Source organism: Scleropages formosus, chromosome 14 (genome assembly GCF_900964775.1).
Source record: "Scleropages formosus chromosome 14, fSclFor1.1, whole genome shotgun sequence".
NCBI lineage: Eukaryota > Metazoa > Chordata > Actinopteri > Osteoglossiformes > Osteoglossidae > Scleropages > Scleropages formosus.
Window position 1 is genome coordinate 14,261,558 of NC_041819.1, and position 21,481 is coordinate 14,283,038.

General features: G+C 49.0%; 1 protein-coding gene across 1 annotated transcript; it reads right to left on the reverse strand.

The window, feature by feature from the left end:
• Positions 1 to 333: 333 nt before the first annotated feature.
• On the reverse strand, positions 334 to 14,404 carry fgfr4 (fibroblast growth factor receptor 4). Its single transcript, XM_018728562.2, has 21 exons — positions 13,676 to 14,404; positions 11,882 to 12,107; positions 9,041 to 9,213; positions 8,491 to 8,626; positions 8,277 to 8,330; positions 7,621 to 7,881; positions 7,417 to 7,506; positions 7,129 to 7,295; positions 6,882 to 7,005; positions 5,869 to 6,059; positions 5,603 to 5,741; positions 5,315 to 5,508; positions 5,037 to 5,182; positions 4,827 to 4,948; positions 4,616 to 4,726; positions 4,308 to 4,498; positions 3,479 to 3,601; positions 3,102 to 3,172; positions 2,619 to 2,756; positions 2,401 to 2,506; positions 334 to 2,286 (listed from the first exon to the last, which is right to left on the reverse strand). Exons 2-21 carry the CDS (start codon positions 11,973 to 11,975, stop codon positions 2,125 to 2,127), a joined length of 2,793 nt encoding a protein of 930 aa, XP_018584078.1. The 5' UTR covers positions 11,976 to 12,107; positions 13,676 to 14,404; the 3' UTR covers positions 334 to 2,124.
• Positions 14,405 to 21,481: the final 7,077 nt, after the last annotated feature.

Genomic DNA, 21,481 nt, shown 5'->3' on the forward strand with positions numbered 1-21,481 from the left:
TCAGGAGATTAAACCCGATAGGCTTGCAAATTAATTGTTTGTTTCTTTATCTCTTCTGCCCACGGCGCTGTTTGAAAGTGGAATGCGGCTGACATTCCGCAGACGCCTGCTGTATATTTCATTAACACATTATCTGAAAGCAGGAGATTGCAGCAAATGCTCTTTCCAGCTTCTCTGATGTTGCAGTGACAAGGCAGAAGAAGGCAATCCCGGCATTACCGCCAAAATCACAGCGCAAAGGGAGCACAGGAGCACAGGAGGTATTTAAATTATACCTTTATTTCATACAAAACAATAAACAAATAAATTAGATATTTCTAAAATAATTCTCTCGAAGTCTCAAAAATACTTAGGAACAATCGGATTACAATGATATTGGGAGTACATATGTGGAGTATGACACAGTTCGGCCATTTTTTGTGTTTATGAACATGTATGAAATGTGGTGCATCATCCTTAAGTTGTGGTCAAAGGCCATAATACTTATTTGGATATTCAAAAGGCATTTTGAGGCTTAAAATCTTGATATTGGTTTTATGTTGCAGGTCAGCTGCAAGTTGAACATTCCCTTGTGACAAAGAAATACATGTTAAATACAGAACAAAAATAAAATATATGTGATATATAATACACCTATGAGTGATTGCCACTTTAATCATGATTCATTTGGTAAATACATTTCCACACTGAAAGCATATTTAAAAGTGTACATTTTAAAGAGGCAACAACTGATATTCAGTATATTATATATAACAGTTTCACATATGCGAGAAAAGAAATTCCTGCATTTTTTGTGATTTTTCTTTGAACATCTATGAACTTTTAATGACTTTGTCCAGATTTTTTTTGCTGTAGCTGCCAGAGGAAAAGAGGAATACGATACGAATATGATTTGGACTCGTTGGCACAGTGATGGTTATCTCTACAATGCGGACACATAAATAAATTTCACACGTCGTCAAAGCGCATTGAGGCAAGCGGAGGCCGTTCTCCTGCACGCTCGCTCCTCCAAAAAGGGACACGTACCCAGCAGCGGCGGTTGTGAACTCTTTCTAAATTCATTAGCAGGGGAACCAGAACCTTATCTTTCCGGGGGGGGCTCTTTATTGGCAGAAGATAACTGCCGACGTGGTCCCAAAAGGACAGAATTAGCATCTGTATATTAAAGAGATGTAGCAGAAGAATGGCAGTGGTAGCTCTTGGCACAATAAGGCTGCCTCATTTGCAAAAACACACACAAACACACTCACACACACCTCTGGCTGAAGATTACTGGAGACAATGGTTGGTTCCCATTCGAAATCAATCAAGCTTTTCACATTCAGGGCCCGTCCCTCTTTTGTCCAGCAGTCACACCGCTATGTGTGTCCGGCAGGCACTTGATTTCAGCGCTACTAAGACATGAACCGTGCTGCTCTCACCAATTAAAAAAGCAAATACTCTGAAACGGTACGAAGCAGCAGATGTTTTGCTAGCAATACGAGGAGGCTTAATCGAATGGCACTTTAGTCGTGTAAAATGCATAGCTAACAGTTTGTCTCTAGCACAATACGCATTCAGATTTACATTAATTCTTCACCTTGAGAACACCTTCATCTTCATAACTTTAAAAATAATTTATAGAATGTAACTGTCTTTTTTCTTTGTGATATGTACATAAAATATTAATATTTAATATATTCACAGGAGATCAGAAATTCAGGCACTTTGCTGTCAGGGCAGCAACCTTAAACAAGACATCCTGAGATTTACGACGAATTTTAAATACCCGATTGTAAAATAATCTTATATATACTTATATTTCACAACACTATCAACTTCTGTCTTTATATGAAAATATAATTTCTCTTTATATACTGGTTCTACGTTGGTTTAGTTCTGTATCTGCTCTATTTGTACGTAACTTCTATGTGTTATCATCCCAAACTGCAGCTAATCGACGCTAGCTGAACAAGAAAGTCCTGCTTCAGTTATCTCCAGAAGTGGACTGTATGAAGCGGGCCTCCTAATCGCAGTTGCGCAGTTCTAATGAGATCATGTTGCACGTTTTGTGTGTGTTTTCTTTTTGTGGTCTCTTTTAAAGCAAACATTTCCTTGTGATTCTCACAAGCTGACATGGCAGCCTCAGGTCTTTATCCGCGAGTGCCCATTGTGGTAGCCTAGGAGACATGGATCAGTGGACAGGGCATCGTGAGTAAACACCGAGTCATTGTCCGAGCAGCAGGAGCTGGATGTGTCCTCGCAAGACGGCGAGTATTGCTCGAAGGGCGTTGACAGGTCCAGGTACTAGAAAGAGAAGGAACACAAGTGTTCTGCATTGAACGAGGCTTTGAGGGGCACGGTGGAAACCAGATGGTCCTTCAGTGAAGATCTCTCCCCGCAAGCGCACGGATGGCTCACCTCGTCTGAGACCGACAGCAGGAGCTGGTCCAGTTCGTCAACCAGCTGCTTGAAGGTAGGCCTCTGTGAGGGTACAGCATGCCAGCACTCCCTCATCTTCATGTAGCTGCAAGCGGGACATAGAGAGATATAATGCAAGAGCAATCATTGCATTTTGGACATATTGCTGTGAGACGCAGAGCCACCAGAAGAACGATAGCATCCATCTAGGTACTCACAGTTCATGTGTGCAGTTGGAGGGCTTGTCCATCCGATGTCCCTCCTTCAGCAGCTTGAAGAGTTCCTCCACAGGAATACCGGGGTATGGGGACCCACCAAGGGTGAAGATCTCCCACATCAGGACACCAAAAGACCACCTGGAGGGGTTGACGAAAAGCAACCCTCAGTACGAGGACTTGAAGGGCAAGCAAAACAAAATGCCGGGACACCACAAAGCACCAGCCAGCACTGCCACGGTCCACATGACATGCGGAATTCTATCGTTGTACTAGACTTCTCGGTGCCTTGTGCTCTGTGGACTAGAAGTGCACGAAATCGGGCTCTCGGGGCCTTTCAACCGAACAGCGAGATGACGCTGGTGCTGCAGCCAAACCCAGGCCTAGCATGAATAGGCCTAATTTGCGGGGACAAAGGAGCACATTCCAGTCCCTTTTGGGGTCAGACAAGCGCTTGGCACGGCCCAAGTGATTAGCCGGACTTACACATCGCTCTGGTGCGTGTAGACTCTGTCGAACAAGGCTTCTGGTGCCATCCACTTCACCGGCAGACGCCCCTGTGAATCAGAACAACAGAGTGCTATGAGCGGACCGTGGGCCGCCGCTCCGTCGGGGGCGGGCTGCCCCGTTTCCCTTTGATCCTCTAACCCACCCGCCCGCCGTCCCAATTATCTCCCATTAGGGTTGCCGTCAATCAGGGTGGGCACATCAAACATCTGCCTTTAAACGCATTAAAGTTGCAAACAGGTCTGGCCAGGGACACAAGAAGGGGTTTCAAACTGTCACAATGTTTACACGGAGAGGGGTCACGCAGAAAAGCTCGGTTCAGACGGCCGGGCGGCACTGCCAGTCAGGCCACTCACATTGGTGGTTTTCTTGTAGTAGTCGATATGGTGTACCCCACGTGCCAGGCCGAAGTCGGCGATTTTCATCACGTTGTCGTCCGTTACCAGGACGTTCCTTGCTGCCAGGTCTCTGTGGATGCACTGTTAAAAGGAAGAAAGAAAAAAACAACAAATCTATCACAGGGGCTCTTGTTTAGTTCAACTTCGTTACATTTAATCGGAAAGGAACGGATAACGACGTAGCCTGTTCTTTTACTCGCACTCGGTTTGCTCGTGGACATTAGCCTTACTGCGTCTGCAGCGAGGCCTGTTTTTCATCTAAGCCATGGTAGACGGTGAAGAGTGGGACAATGAGAACGACCTCTCTTCCATTTCTAAGCAGGGGAAGCGGCCTGACTCAACACTCTGCACATTTTGCAACTTCTGAAATTAAATCTGCTTTATATAGGTTTGGGGTTCAAAGAAAAACAACGAAAAAACTGTTTGCCAGATTGAATGGATGTCATTAAGCTCATTTTGGTTTTCATTTTAAATAGAAGTGGTATTTGGAGACTCAGAAATGAAACCCCTTGGTTTGTGGTGCGTAATAGGAGGGTTTCTGGCTTTCGCATTCTTAGCGAGCCACAACGAGCCAATAATAAGGGCTGTCTGGAGTCGGGTCTGTGGGCCTGTTTGCCAATGGATTTATGGTGGAGCTGAAAAAGACAAAGGCTAGCGGCTGGACGGGGGTGGCAGTAAACACCGCAAAGCCTCATGCGTCACTGGAATTCCTGGCAGGGACTCTCGAGGCAAGGGTAAGTTGATAATGAGAGACTGGAGAAACCTTCTGAGCTAAAGTGAGACCTACCCTCTTGGAGGCGAGGTACTCCATGCCACGTGCAACCTGATAGGCGCAAGAGAGCAGATCCTTGAAGGTGAGCTGCTCTTCGGGCACCTTGGTCACATCAAAGGTGTAGTCCATGCCAGGGGGCCTCCGTGCTCGCAGGTACTCACGTAGGCTGCCCTTGGCGGCATACTCCACCAGTACATACAGTGGGCCTGATGAGAGGGGAATCATACTATAGCTATGAGTCAGAGGAACACGCACACAGATCCCAGATCAGTTACCACCGGAATGTGCATCAAGGCAGCTCCTTGTGGTAGAGGTGCCCTCACCATCCTGTGTGCACACGCCAAGGAGGTTGATGATGTTCTTGTGCTTGTCCATCACTTTCATGAGCTCCATCTCAGAAATGAGGTCAGCCAGATCTTTGTCTGTGGCATTATCTTGGGAGGGAAAGGCAGATTTCAGTCCACTGTATAATACTGAAGGATCGACTAACCATTCCCAGTCCCCTAGATAATCCTCACAATATGTGCCTACTACCTTTCAGCATCTTGACAGCGACGGTGCTTGTTTGATCAGGGTTGTCCTTGTTAATTCCACAGGCTTCTGCTTTCACCACCTGGCCAAAGCAGCCTTCTCCAAGAAGCTTACCCAAGGTCAAACTAGAATGAAGAACGGAACATGAATCAAAACAGAGACTAAGGCACGGCACGGCTACCCTGTGTTGTGGAGGCCCCGTTCTGCACTTACTTCTCCCTGGGGAACTCCCAGTCTGGGTCATAGGGCAGTTCAAACTCCATGACCCCTGCCAGCATGGGGGAGCAGCTAGAGGAGAGGCGTGCCACTCGCATCAAAGAGGCGCTGGACTTTCCAGACGAGTTGGATTCCACCGAGTACTAGATAAACAAGGAGCAGTCAAGGAATTAAGTCTCTCGGTTCTTCACATCTGTTGTACATTCTGTCCACATCCCACGTGCATTCTGACTGGTTAAGGATCTGGACACACCTCTTCGTGAAGTGCACCTTACCTGTCTACGGAGGGGAAACTTTGAAAGTTTCTGCACAGGGAGGGCATCAAATGGTTCCCTGCTGGCGGTGGCCTGCATACGACACATCACCACAATAACAATGGCCATCAGGAGAGCCAGGAACCCCGAGGCGTAGATGATGATATCTGTGTACTTTGTCTCCATTGCATCCACCTCCTCGGTAACATCGTCCTCTGCGAAATAGGTAGATAGTTTGATGACTTTTCTTTTCCAGAGACCCATGGTAAGCTCACTCAGACCTGAGTAGTTTGGGCCAACCAAACTCACCTGAGAGAACGGTTAGCCATGCTGACTGGAAGGAGAATCCGATGGAGTTTCCAGCTAGACATGTGTACTCCCCTGCGTCCTCCATGGTGATGTTGGTCAGATAGAGGACCTCCCCTTCAGACATGTTTAGACTACCTGTCTGCATTGAGAAAGTTAGAGGTCATCTCAAAATTTGATATAACAAACAGATAGCAAAACAGAGCCTCTAAGTTGCGGATGGAGATAAAAGAGGCTTTTTGCACTGTGCAGAAGTCTTTAATCCGTACCTTTAGGACCTGGACGTAGGGGTAGCCGTCGGGACCATAGCGACTGCCATTCTTCTCAATGTGCTTTAGCCACTGAATGTGGGGCTGAGCATCACTGTAGACCTTGCACTGGAACTGGACATCACTGCCTACCACGGCGGTAGTGTTGGCTGGCAGCCCTGCCTGGAGGATTGGTCGATGAGGGGAGCGCTCTGCAAAAGAAGACAGGGAATGAGAGACCTTCATACCTTGCAAAAGGTACCTAAGTACTGAGACCAATGTGGAATCGTGCAAGAGAGGCACATTTTCAGGAAAGGGCCAGAAACAATTTCCCGTTTTTAATTTCAATATTCAGCAGGTGTTCAGAAGTATTCCACAGGCAAGAGGAGTGGAGAGGGGGTGACACAAATTCATTCCAACTAGAAACAAAAAGTTGATGTTATTTATTCCCTTGTTATTAAGCAAGAGAGGCTCTCTGCCATAGTGTTTCAGTCCTCAGAACAATTGCCACAAAAATATAAAAAGAAACAAGTTCATTATGGGCACTAATCTGATTAGATAGGCGAAGGAAAGAGAGATAAGCAGTACTCTGAAAGCCGGCCAGACGGGCGCTAATTGGTTCCATTAGGGGAGGTTGCGGCCAGGCCGATGCAGTGGGCGCTTTGAAGTCCTCGATCCTTTTTTGAGCACACTCTTTTTCCCCATGTGCTTGGAGACAGCAGTTGACCCCAAGCTGGACTCTTGAAGAAACACGTCCATCATAGGTCAGGGCGAGAGCGAGTTCAGGCTGTCTGCTGGGTCAGCACTTCCCCAGCGTGTTCTGTACAAGCTGACGCCTAGGCGCCACTCTCTTTCCTCCCCTCGCTGACCTTAAACGCGGAGGCAGACATCCAAGTTCGGAACCTGAGCTACCAGCACCATCCGGGGATACGCATCTTTCGGAAGAGGTGTGGCTTCTTTTTCCTAGTTCTCGAAGGGCAGAACAATGGCAGGAGTGGGGTGGGAAGCTGATATAGAGCAGATGAGGCTCTTACCCAGTACATCCAGTAGGTAGGTGTGGTTGATGGAGCCATACTTGTTCTCCACCATGCAAGTGTAGTTCCCCCGGTCTGATGGAACAACGCTCTCCATGACAAGACTCCAGTGCTGGTGGCGTAACTGTCAGGGTAGGTATCGTACCAAACACACTTTTTATGACTTTTCAACAAGTGAATAAGACCTTGGAACATCAGACAAAAGTCCTTTTTTAAAAGGGGAGATTTTTATAGGCCACCAGCCTACCTTAATACCCCCAATGCGATGCTCCCCTCTGAATTCCCTCCCATTTTTGAGCCAGCGGATTGTGGGCAGAGGATTCCCCATGGCTGGGCAGCGGAACTTCACAGTGTTACCAGCAGGAACTGCATATAGCTTCTTCTCCATGCGCTCTACATGGGTCCAGTAAGGCCCTACAGGAGCAGCAATTATTATGAAAATTATGGAAAGTATGAAAATTATTCTGTTCTTCACAAGCTCTTCCATACTGAAATATTTTGAAACAGACACACTCTACATATATGGCTGACTTACCTCTGGTTAGGTACACTTGATCACTCTCACTTTCAACTGATATGTCATCCAAGCCATTATCTTCATCATCATCGCCTGATGCTAGCGAATCTGCAGAGGAGAACATAGAAGCCCTTACTTAACCAACCAGTTTTGTTAGAAGATATTGATGTGAAAATTGTACAAATTTTCATTTGCATTTGTGCAAATCTGTGCTCATCTCACCAGTGACCACAATAGTGAAGTTCCGCAACATTTCCATAGTGCCACTCAGCATGCACGTGTATAAGCCTGAGTCCTCATAGGTAACGTCTGTGATCTCCATGACTCCAGGGCGCATGTGGATCCTGGCACTGGGCAGAACCCGGGTAACACCCTTAAACCACTGGATGCCACCGGGTCGGTTTGTGTCGCAGCTGAGCTTCATCAGGTCTCCCGGCTCCAGCAGGAGGTGCTCAGTGGTCTCTTCATCTTCATCGAGGTTGACTAGAGGGTGAAGGGTGGGGAGGGGTTACACTGACATGCCACACAATGATCCTAAAAGTTCACCAGATTGGCTGTAGCACTGGAGAATAGAGACCTGACCTCTCAACTCCTGGCCCTTTTCTTTTCCCTCCGATACACAAAGAGGATGTTTCTATGGAGATGGAGGAACCCTCCCCCTATGCCTCAACCCCACTTCCCTCTTGTCTTGCTTTTGTGGAGCATTGTGGGACAGAGGGTGAGCCAAACACTCACACTGACAAGCTGACAAAGGTTGTAATAAACATGTCATAGTATGACGGAAGCTACCCGGTCCACAGCAGCTCCGAGGGGTGGAGATACATGTCTAGTTCATATTAAATCTCTCTCTCTCCCTCAATGGGGACATTCCTCCTCACCTGCAGCATTGTCCTGGGCCAGGGTCGGCTCATTCTCAGGAGCAGGGCGACGTGCTGCAAAGAGCCACACCAAGTCAGTGCTTTAACAGGAATAGAATAAAGTGCGCTCACTTATTGCTCCATTTTAGCTTGTTGAAGCATCTCAGAAAATTCGATAACGCTGAAGAAAGGATCTGTTTAGAGAAACGCGTGATGAGGAGCAGGGAAAACTCACCAGCTATGACCTCCAACCAGGCCGACTGGGAGGCCTGTCCGACAGCACTGTCCGCCCTGCACACGTACTCCCCCGTGTCCTCCATTGTGGCGTTGGCCAGCACCAGGACACTCAGCCTGGAGTTTCTTTGCAGGGGCTGCATGAGGCAAATAAATATAAATAAACATCTTTAATCAAACAATTTTGCGTCCTATGAACTTTTCTCATGGTCATAACTGATTTCCCAACTTTTTATGTTTTTCCCTCTGAAGACGTCCATGGCAAGTCATGAGGGGTAACGCATGCTTCCTCTGATGACACACGCTGTAGGATACGGGGCAGTTTATCAACTGAGAGGCTGAAAGCTATCTTTCTAATACATGTGATACATTTCCACAATATCACATCAATTCATTTTGCCGTTGCAGTACAGCAGAACTTGAAACAATATTTACATATTCCAAGCGGTTTCAAGGCACATCGCTCTACAGTGAATGCCTGTGGTTGCGGCGTCGACTCGGCCGTGCCGGCGGTCCTGGAAAGGCAAAATGACGTGCGCTTTCTCACTCACCGTCAAAGGCCTGAGGGCGGGAAGTCCGTTAGGGTCCAGGCCCTTCCGGAACCACTGGATGCGAGTGAAGGCTGGTCTCTGAACTTTACAGTGCAGCTTCACCTGGCCCCCCTCCAAGACGGTTGCGTTTTGGGGATGTCCCGGCTGAAGCAGGGGGCTCAGAGGTCTCGGCTCTGCGGAAAAGAGGCGGGGGAAACACTTGGCTCATTTTCGACTCAAATTTCGCTAACTGTCTACATTCCTTGCCCTTGTTCTTACGTGGATTGCCGATTAAGGACCGCGATAAGTGCCGGGTTAGCACGGGTGCAGCCTCCACAGCTCACCCCAGCACACGCGCCACAGAAAAACCACCATTCCAGGCCAATTTCCTGTCTAATTGCTTCCTGCAAGTTGTCCGCCGAAAGGCCAGTGCGCTCCCCGAGCAGAAAGACGGCCTCCTCGACAACTGCTGTATCTGATTTAGAGAGTTTATTTAAAGACAGAGGAGAAGGCAATTAACTGCGAGGCACGTGAATGCCCTTATCCTGTTTAGCCAAAAGCTCACCTCTCCATGATATCATTCCACATTTTTCTGCATTTCATCTGCTCACTGGACATGATGAGAATTTGCTCACTGCGATGTAAAACAGGACCAATTATTTATTTTATTTTTATTATACTTATTTATTTATTTAGCAGATTTATCTCACATAGGAAGAGCGTGGAAGTCAGCTCCGCTGGAGAGATTCCTGTAGATTTCTGAGGGTTATAGTGTACAGAAGTCTGTATGGAGGAGTTTGAAAAGTGAACCCCTTTTCTCTTAGCGTGACCGAATCGGGGCCCCACCCCCAACGCGAAGAAGCTGCAGCGCATGTAAATTTGCTCCGTAATGTGCACATTAACATAGTAATGAACTGGTCAGGGCTCAGACTGGGCGCTGACCTGTTTATGACCCTAAAAGAAAGTGTGAACCCTGGGTGTTAATAGCCAAGGAATGAGAACACAGAACACTGGTTTCATGGCAGAGTGCGTAACGTTTACACCATCTGGGAGGACGCACCACGTTTATGAATGTTTTCAGCTATTTAAGTGCAGTGGAGTCGCATATTCACTGCGGAAGTGTGGCCTCAGCTGCGCTCAAAGCCCTGCTGATAGGCTGGGGAGGGAGGGGATCATGAGATTTTTTTCCACCGAGAGTGCTACACAGACCTCTGTGTGACGCTTAAGTGCCTGCTGATGTGAGGTCCCGTCCTCATTGTTTCCCTGTAAACGTGAGGCAGCAATTATGTGTGGGAAAACAACAACGAGCACCGGCGCAGCGCAAATCACTGCAATTATCGCGCGCAGGAACAAGATCCCGTCGTGACAGGGATCAGGAAGCAAATCAATAATTATGCTATTAAACTTTCAGCGGGTATTCTGCATTGTCTGAGAACCACACGTTCTCCTGGAAGATGTAGGGCGGCGAGCATGTCGGGGGGTGCCGAGAGGCTGGAGAGCGGGGGGCAGAAGTGTCGTTACATCTCCGCGCAGCATATCCCAACGTCACAGCTCTCTGAACCCGACTCCAGGACTACAAAGAGGGTTGAGTCTCCAGGACCGTGGCTTCTGAACCTCTCTGTTTCATTGCTGTTGAAAGAGGGGCACCTTTCTAGGGTAACTTTGCCACTCCGAATTACCACCGTCAGGAAATAAAAGACTGTAACTCCCTCTGGCAGAGCCCTGCCTCAGTGGGGGCCGTTTTGTGGGGAGGTGGCAAAGGGGAGCGCGGGAGAGAGGGCACGCAGGATTAACAGCCCCCGATGCACCTCCAGGGAATCACAGCTGGCCCCACAGGCCCATTATACCCCTAGCAGCTACTGGCCAAGGCTGCGTGTGCGAGTCCTCCGAACCAAGCCACCTTCATTGTTTCCTTGTTCCCGGATTCCTCCTGACCTGAATGACTGCGGCACGCCAGCTCTCCTTCCAGGGTGAGGTAAAGTACGCTTGGAATGCATTTTTGGAGGCCACGGCACTGAGTCCTGGCAAGGCCCACAGTCCCGTACGCTTTGGATGTTGGCTGTGCCGATGCTGTGGTCAACCTTGTTGGTGACTGGTGCGCCGCCGCATCGCACCGGCACACAGAACGGTGTTTGTGAGCCGTGGGTTGGGAGCGCAGCCACGACCCCCCCCCCCACACCCCCCGCACCCCTACCCTCTGTTGCTGGCACCCTGCCACATTAACGCTTCCGTGCCTGGGGGTCTTGGCAGGCTCCGCTGTGCCTCTTTACACAGCACAACACAAAACAGGGTTTGCGCTCTCTAAAAAAAGAAGTTCCCAGCCTGGAGAATCAAGGACTCATGTCACACTGATCCCCGAAACCGGTAAATAAGCTCCCTGCGATGAATTTGCCAACCACTTAAATTACAGGATGTGGAACACTTCTCCAACAATACAAAAATAGAGAACCATCCCAAAAATTTATTTCCTTTGGATTCTATCACAAACATATATGATTCTTCCAATGAAAAGTGAAGCTTCGGTGACCAATAAAATAGTAGGACCCGGAAATAAAATGTGGACCCCCGGTACTAATGTAGACGAAGACAAAAGTGTAACGATACAAAACGACCCGTAAAGTTCAATGGACGACACCCTGCATTCACGAACAAATCTATCCCTATTTATGACCTGCAAAGATGCATACGGACTATGGACAGCTGGCTATGACTGATCCGCAGCCCTCGAAACACTGAAGTCTTGGGCACTCCTGCCGTCAAGCTTTCGCTTCCTGTCACTCATAAGCCCATCTGGGACGTCCTACACCAACAAAGGGCGACAAAGCAGCAAGTGGCCACCGGTGCACGTCCATCGTAACTTACCTTTTGCCCGACCTGCCGCCACCTGGACCGGCTTGGCCTGGAGCGCATCGACGAGGGACAGTATCAGCACGCAGAGCCCGAAGGTGAAGCTCATCTTGAACAGGTGATGTGTCTCAGTATTGTAGCTGAGGGGCAGGAGAAAGAGGAGCCCTTGTGGCCTTTGGCTGCTTTCAGTCGCTGTCTTCGCTCATTGGCAAACTCAGCCCACACCCCAGCGTCCTGTCACCTGCAGAGGGTCAGAAACAAAGGTCATCACATGCTGCTTTTGCAATCTGTCCACCCAGTGTCCTGCAGCTAGAAATTCTGGCAAGGCTGCAAAAAACAGAGGTCATTCTTTGTGAATGTGAGGTGCAACAGAATCATAAACAATTCTGAGTGGACTGTTATATAAACATTGCGAGGCGCTTTGGAGAAAAGTGCCAAGTAAATGAATAAATAAGAGTAATTGATATAAAAAAGCCTCATGTATGGGGTATTTAGACAAAATATTAAGACAGTTCAGAGTACAGATGGACTGGTTTAAAACCCTGTCAAGCTATTCAATATGTTCCTTTGTATAAAGAATGACTGTAGATGTTTGTGAAGGGAAACGCTCAGACATCACAAATATGGGCATGTGCCAGAAAGCTATAAAGAACTGTGGAAGCAGGGTCAGCTTGACACTTCTGATATTAATCATCTCATGCATGGACAAAAATTGAGTTCAATATTCTTACAGAGGTGCAGCACTTCATAATTCATACACTTCTGTTTTAAAACCAGCTGAACGATGTGTCCTTGGGCTCCTGTCAAGCTGCAGAACACAGCGTTTTGAATGAATGAATGAATGAACGCTTGCCATAAATCACAAACCATTCTTCTTCACTGCTGCATTCCAACAAACAGCCTGGTTACATTTTAACAGCAGTGCAAACATCAGAAAAAAAGGGACCACATTCGTTCCAACTATTTTTGTCAGTGAAAATCAATCCAGAAAGGAAAAAATGGTTTTAATAATTTTATGCTACACTCCTCTGCTGTCTTGTTGGAAGTAAATACACTTGCACACCAGTGAAAACTTAACCAGTGTACATATCATGGTTGATTTGAAATGACTCTAACACAACCCTAATAACACTGTATAAATAGCACGTAACAATGTGACACAAGTTATTAAATTTAGATTGAAAACTTTTATATAAGAAGCTGGTGAACATGAGCGGAAATGAAAAACAAACCGCCACATTCCTAAAAACTGGGGAAAACGCATTCGAGGCTGCAAATTTATTGAAATTTCAATGAAGATTTCAACTTTTACAACTTTTTCCTTCGCCTATGAGAATCTGTCAGGCCCAGGGATATCCATTGCCGTTTAGTTATTTCATTATTTTGACTGCTCTGATATATATTATTTCATTATTCAGACGGTTTTTCTGCTTGCAAAAGAATTCACATGTCAGTGGTTTTTCTCAGCATCGTTAATACTTGAGCTCCGCGCTGAAACCCTGCAAACTCACTGAAATCAGTCAGCGGCACAGATTTCTAATAAATTAACGGCACGCACGCGGTGGGGGATCCTGTGGGGATGGAAATGTCTGTTTTGAATATATTAGATTACTTAAGAATCACACGTTTGCAACTACGTCTCTCTTTCTCCTAATGCACAAATTGTATTTTCTCTGAGATGTACGTCGCTCGGGAGAAAAGCGTCTGCTATGAATGTAAACGTAAATGTATTATTATGGCTCTTCTTCTTGTCATAGTAAAATAAGTCACACCATGACCTCGAACTTCCAGTCCACGTATTATAATTACCTTTTTTTCTGCTCTTTGTAAATGTTCACTGGGATCAGTTAATAGATGATCCCTAGATGATCCCTAGAGGGACTCAAACCCCAACGCAGTCTCTCCCAGCCTGCGCTCTGCTCCGATCCTCGCGGGTCTCTTTCTTTGCAAGGATGATAGAAAGAAGTTGTGGATCGGAACTATAAATCCATGGAAAAGCGCAAGAGAGCGGTCTGCTGACGGGTCAACAGGAGATCCTCGAGACTCTGGTGCAAAGTCCGCTTCACTTTCTGATTAGATTCTCAAGACGGAGCGAAACGGAGTCGGTCCAGAACAGAAGACAGACAGTGCGGGACACTTGGTGTCTCCTTCTCACTCACCCACTCCCTCCCTGGAGTGAAAACGTGGGTAACAAAAGAAAAAAAATGTCTGTGCTTTCTTTATAAATAGAAGTGGAAAGGCGTCCGTACAGAGAAGGAGTCTTCAGAGTGCAAAGCGGATAAATGATTGAACCGCCGCGCAAAAACAATGAGAACATGTGCGGAGGGTTTGAGCGGTGATCTTCTTTCTGACTGTCCTTGCTCCTCTCTCTCTCTCTCTCCTTCTGCTTCTCCTCCTTCCTCTTCCCTCCTGCTTCTCTCCTCCTTCTTCTGCCGTCCTGTCCCCTCTGGAAGCGCAAGTCTCAATTAGCGGCTCCCTCTCCCTCTCTCTGTCGGCTGCTCAGCGCATTTCCCTGCCGGAGCAGCTCCGCACTGCGAGCCCCGCAGTCACAACAATGGACTAAAACGGCGGAGGGGGTGGGGTGGGGTGGGGTGTGTGGGAGGGGATGTGGTGTTTGTGTGTGTGTGTGTGTGTGTGTGTGTGTGTGTGTGGAAGGGGGGGCATGGTTCCGTCACCCCCGAGACATAAATCCCGCTCGGATAGGCGCACACTTTACCCTCCGTTCCCATCATCATCATGTTCTTCCTTCACAAATTAGCCGTCGTCTGGAAGTTAAAAGTATTTTTCTCTGAGATGCCCAGACGTGTAAAATGCAGTTCATATGCAAGAGGCGCACTTACCACAGTAATAAACTGACACTGCGGCTTAATACGCGCTGACATTCGTGCAAACACATTCACGCGCAGCCACGCGCCGCACAATCACTGCACTCGTGGCGCCTTAAGTTACGAAATCATGTCAGCACAGTTACGGCGGATCGGAAAACGTGTTTGTTTGCGCGTGTGCGGCCGTGGGATGCCGTGTGTTTTCGCGTCGGTGAGATTCATTTACCGCGTTAAATTATTGCAGTTTCCTGGGAAGGCAAGTGAAAGTGCAGCTCCAAGGTGGGAGGCGAATGCGGAGGAGCTGCGATGGACTCAGTGAAACCAACGTGAGGTGAAAAAGGTAAAAAAGAAAAGGAAATCCCTCGTATATACAAAAACGAAGCAGAGCATCGCGTAGGTAGCACTTGACTCACTGGATGACATAAAAAGTACGGCTTTGAAATTACACCATGGCACGTTTCCGTGAGACGACGGATGTACAGAAATCGAAGAGAAAGAACGCAAACACACTTGTAACACAGCGCGTCCGTCTTCTGCTCAGGTGATCGGGGAATATCTTGAATGATATGGTAATAATTATTTACCATCAGACGCGTAACAGCTTGTCAGGTGGGCGGTGAAACACTAGTAAGGGTGTTGAGTGGAGTTACAGTGGGACACTCAGAGTGGGAGCGCACGTCGGACACACCGTCCCCTCCTCGCTCTGCGGACCGTTATAATTCTGACAGATTTACTACATGAATCATTTAGCGGGCAGTTTATTCCAACGCCACTTACGTTGTCATGCTCCTTTCCAATTACCTACCAGTTCTCCAGCTGAAGGGGGGTTTACTCAATCAGTTCAGGGTAAGTACCATGATCGAGGGTGCGACAGGAGAAAGTGGGATTCAAATCCACGACCTCCGAGTCAGAAGGCAGCAACTCGAACCACTACGCCACCCCTTCTTGAAGGGTCGCTCTACTACTAATAACCATTACTGCTACCGGTAGTGACAGTAGAATATATATAGCAATAAATTATAATGACATCAATGCACAGAAGCAGATGTTTTATACAGGTCCGTGTGTGTGTGAGTGTGTGTTCGACAGAGAGAGAGAGCTTCGGTGTCCTCCAAGAGCAGCTCTATCCCGTTCACCCTGCGCGCCGTATGGAGCCGCACTGAGCCGCGTTGCGCGCGCACTCTCTCTCACGTTCTTCACCATGAAAGGCACCGGAGCGCGGACGGGGGCGCGTGGGGGCTGCTGGTGGGAGGAGGAGGGGGGGGGGGGTCTCGCGCCGCCGGGATCACGCAGGTGCCGTGATAAATGGAGCTGGGGTGAAGAGGTGAGAGCCGAGCCCGAGTGGCGAGGAGACGGATCTGAGAGGGGGATTGTGTTTGAAATGAGCGCCGCTGCTCCCATTCATCACGCGCTCTCTCTCTCTCTCTCTCTCTCTCACACACACACACACACACACACACACACACATACACTGACACACACACTCACTCATACACATACTCATACGCACACGCTGACCTATCCGCATACTCACACACACATTTACAACGACGCGCTTTTATATAGGCTCACACATATATGAACACTTGACACAGACACACACGCACAAAACTTTGCGTACACACGCACACACACTCAAGGGGCACACGAACCCCCCACCTCCCAGCTCTGCCAACAGTTTTCTGCTTGAGAGGAGGAATATCTCTCATGTTCTCATCGAACACAATGGTGTGAGAATATGGCACCGCTCCAAAACACACACACTCCACGCACTCGGCCTCTGCGTCCCGCGTTATAACAACTGGCTGCGAAGAATCCGCAGCGCGGCACAGGAAACGAAGAGTCCTCGCTGTGTGTTGGCACACATCGAAGGTGGGGGGCACACACCCATTCATCCGCGTCCCGTTTTTATTGCACGAGTGTTCCTCGGGCCCGGAGCCGACGCGGCTCACCCTTCGCACGTTAGGCCTGCTTTCGAGTGGCGTGAGCGAGAAAAACCTCTGGTCCGGCACGCTGCAAACAATTTATTATGAATCCACACCAGCACGCACACACACACGCTATAAGAAAGGAGTAACACTCGGTTTGGCCCTCTGCTGAGACTTTTAAAGTGCTGGGAGGGTATGGTGGTCTTGCGTGGGCGCGCGCACACACACACACACACACACACCCATTCCAAGGAACGCTCCAAATTGTAATAATCGTTGGGAGACACTGTGAGTTTAGTGCCGCTAGAGGAGCCGTAATTGCGCGTTGGCGCTCTTTAATTTGGCTCTCAGTGAGTACATGGCCCGCCAGTGAGAAGGGGCTATTTTTTACACCTTGCTTTGGCCTAATTACCCAAACAGAACTGCGAATCCCGTCCAACCCCCTTCCCCTCTCTTTCATTAGCCACCCTGCCCCCTACTGGTGACTGTCGCTGAATCAAAGCCCAGAAAACAGAGGGCTTGCAGCTCCACACTGAGCTGGACGAAGCCCCTCGGCAGCTCCATGAAAACCGCCTCATGGTGAGTAGCGTCGGCTCCGGCGGCTCTCGGTCGGCGGCCTGACATGTGTCGGTGGCAGCACCCCAGGAGCGCGCTTGATGCCCCAATGGGGATGGCGGCTCAAGGAGCGCAAAATACCCCCCAATAAAGCACTTTCTCTCCCTGCGTCTCTCTCTCTCTCTCTCTCTCTCTCTCCCTATTTCTCTTCTCTCTGGCCCTCCTTGCTCGCCTGTTCTCTCACTCTCTTCAAAACACGGGCATTCCGCTCAACAATGAGAGACCCCCTCCCGCACAACCATCACCCTCGGCCTGCCTCACCCGGGCCAGCATTAAAGCCCGTGGTGCGGACACCCCCTCTCCCCCGCAACTCTCCCAAATCCCAGTGGCGCTCCTTTGTTGTGTCCAGCTGAATCTGAATGCCCCATTAAAGTCTATTATCTGCTGCTTCTCTGTTTCCCTCAATGACCCCCTCCTGCCCGCCCCTCTCAAAGGGCTCCCTCTCCCCTAAGCTCTGCCTCGCCGCCTTAATCAGGTATATCTATTATTTTGACATTCTTTTGCGTCTTTGAGCCGGAAAAACTAATAGTATCAGCGCAGAATGGAGCGCTGACAAGAGGAGCGATGCGAGCGCACATGGGGCGCCCTCCCCTGAGCGCCGCTCCTTTTCGCACCGCCGCTCATGCTCCCCGGGTGGCGCCGGACAGCGGGTGAGTTCGGGCCACATTGGGCATCCCGTTTCACCTTTCCGCTCAGCTGCGTCTGCGTCGGGTTTGACTGCCCCCTCAGGCTAAGTTTGGAGGTCAGCCTGGGTTGCTGGAGGCGGATCATGCCCAGCTCTGGGTCCCCTCCTGGCGTGATGGGTGGCGGCCATACTATCCCAATTAATAAGGCAACATTGCCATAGAGCATGTGCAGAATCCCCGTCCAGGAACCGCTGTCATTCCCCTCGAAACGAGTTTGAGGCCGGCAGCTGGCAGGGCTTGTTGCTAATGGGTTCAGCGCCATTGCCACGTCCATGCTGGTGCTGGCACTGGTGCTCTTGCTGTTGCTGATGCTGTTGCTGGTTCTGGTGCTGGTGCTGGCACTGGCTAGTGCTTCTGCTGATGCTGATGCTGGCACTGTTGCTGTTGCTGGAGCTGGTGCTGTTGCTGGTGTATGTGCTGTTGCTGATGCTGTTGTTGTTGCTGGTGCTGGTGCTGGTGCTGATGCTGATGCTGATGCTGTTGCTGAATCCCCGTCCAGGAACCACTGTCATTCCCCTCAAAACGAGTTTGAGGCCAGCAGTTGGCAGGGCCTGTTGCTAGTGGGTTCAGCGCCATTGCTACGTCCATGCTGGTGCTGGCACTGGTGCTCTTGCTGATGCTGTTGCTGGTTCTGGTGCTGGTGCTGGCACTGGCTAGTGCCTCTGCTGATGCTGATGCTGGCACTGTTGCTGTTGCTGGAGCTAGTGCTGTTGCTGGTGTATGTGCTGTTGCTGATGCTGTTGCTGTTGCTGTTGCTGGTGCTGGTGCTGGTGCTGGTGCTGATGCTGAATCCCCGTCCAGGAACCACTGTCATTCCCCTCAAAACGAGTTTGAGGCCAGCAGTTGGCAGGGCCTGTTGCTAGTGGGTTCAGCACCATTGCTACGTCCATGTTGGTGCTGGTGCTTATACTGATGCTGGAGCTGGTGCTGATGATGTTGCTGATGCTGGTCCTGGTGCTGGCGCTGGTACCGGCACTGGTGCTGATGCTGCTGGTGACTTGATGTCGCTGGGTCTGGTCACTGTGTTAATTAGCTACAGATTGGCATAGGTCTTTGGGCAAAGGGTGTGTGTGGGGGAGGGGCCTGCGGGGTTAGAGATGGTTGAAGCATGTAGCGTCCTCATGTCAGCATGTCAGTGAAATATGAAATGTGAAAAATGAAGGCACATCACATGAGCCTGTGTAGGTGTCTGGATGGCGTGTTCTTGAGGCTGTTGCCCTTCCTCATCTGAGCGCCCAATATAACAACTGAGGTTCACATCTGGCTCCGCCCAAAACACAAAGCTGCTTTGATGGATTCGTCATTTTGGGTAAACATGTTTTCTGGCTTTTGTCTGTCCTGTTGAAAACATTCCCTCAAGTTCCAGGAAGAAGGTTGGCTCACAGTCCTCCATAGTGAAAACAGAGCTGGTGGAAGGGGTGGAGGCTGGTTAGCTCAGGACACGCCAGGAAGGTGTGCGGAGGACCTGACGCAGAAGCACCAGGTCGTGGCAGATGTTTTTTTTGGGACATCTGCAGCCACTTCGCCCTTGTTCACACCTACCACTCAATGCTGACCAACCCTCTAGGATCCTGCTGTGACTCCCCCGCCCCTTTCCCAAGTCCAAGAAGTGTTTTTTAAGGGTGGGCGAGATATACTTTGCGGTGAAGGTGTCCCAGAATCCCACCGCGGGGGACAGCAATAGCAATGGCAAGGGTTCGGGACACACCTGCGCTCTTTTGCCTACACTGTGAATGCTGTTCTTATTAATCTGAGTATGGGCACAGAAAATTTTAATGCTTACACAGGTTACTAAAGCTACAGTTTTCAAACAAACAAGTATTTTTCACATTTTCTTCCCAAAAAATATTTAAAATGTTGAACAAACGAGACCTGTGCGTCTCCCCTGAGTCCCAGGGAGTATTCTTCACATTTATCATAGCTGTATTCTTGATCTTTTTTTTTAACGGAACCTGATCTGATGGAGGCCCACATTGCGAAGATTTCACTGAATGTGACTTTGAGGTTACAAACAAAACGAGTTACCAACAGTTTTCACGTCCCGGTCGTATTCACATGCTGAGGTATAAATAAACGTTAATGCGTTTCCATGGTAACACAGGACTGTTCCACACACAGAACCGGACCTGTGAGATGGCCTGAGTAAAGGTCAAAAAGGCGACTAAATAAAGCAAAGGGAAAAGAATAATTTATTTTCAAGATTTACAGTAGAAGAGACAGGTGTTACTGATAATTTCTGGAGCTAGCTGTGACCTCGTTCCAAGTTTTTCGGGAGAATGACAGTCAATACCTTGGGCAAATGCTCAACAGAAACATTTACTCTGTCACTGTGCCCTTTTATCAGATCGCGTTTGAGGGGACGGGATGAGGCCCCTTCCGTGTGTCCGATAGTGCTGATAATGCGCATGCCTATGCTAACATGAGCATTTGAAGATCACCCCCCCCCCTCCCCACATCCCGGGGATCGAGGCTCTGCGGTGTGTCGGCTGACCGGCGTCATGGTGCGGTCGTCCTGTTGACAGCTTGTGAACCGTGGGGTGGCGAGAGACAGGTGAGGGCGGTCATACATTAACTGGGCAAACTGGTCTCGAGCCATTGTCTGCCAGTGGGGTTAATATATTACCCGCATCGTCCATACAATGAAGCGTTGGGGGGGTGGGGGCTGCTAGGCTGCTACTTTGTGATGTAAAAGGGAGGTAGACCGTCGCCAAAACACGGTGACAGCCAGACCCACCAACTCTGCTTTATAACGTTGGATATCAAGGAGGCCTCTGTGCCCTCTTGCTTGGTCTCTGCTTTCCTCTTCATTCCTGCATTCTCGAACCCAGGTCAAACTCTCACTTCCATTCATCCGGTTACACAGAGTTTGCGCTAATTCGTTTGAGTTGTAGCACATCGGATTTGGCAGCGTGGACGTGGATGACGCCGGAGAGCCTGCGAGGAACGTCGGAGATAGAGGGAGTGCCGATTAGAAACACAAAGGAAGACAACGTGCTCACGCTGGTGCCTTTTTGAAGCCAATGTTTCCCGTAAAGAAACATTCTAGTGAATGTTTTATTTTGCCCTTTTTACGCTTAAAAGTTTCATCTCCTGTGCTCAATCTGGGTGGAGCGGCTGGGTTTTTACATGGAATTTTCCGGCGGCCGCGAAGTCCCTGCGTCTGCGGTGGGTTCTTCGCAGCTTCTCGCCGAACCCCGGCCTTTCGGAGACCCCCTCCCCCATCCGAAGGGGAGAGTAGATTATGAAGTTAACCCTCACCCCCCTGGGGAGACAATTAGGTGAATGTAACCACTCATTAAGACAACACCCCATTGTTCCAGTGTTATTGTCCCCATTATCAGATATTTTTCTCCCATTTTAAAGGCACGCATGTAGCAGGCCGGCCGCATTACAGGGAACCAATGAATATTTCTTCTCACTTAAGTCTGTGTGTTTGTGTGTATGTGTGTTTCAAAGTTAGAATTTCTTGGAGAGAGGCAGTAAGTTTAGAAGAGTTCGAAGTGTCTGGGTGATTCACAGAAATGATTTTTTTGTGAGGCTGGACAAGCACGGGGAGCCAGC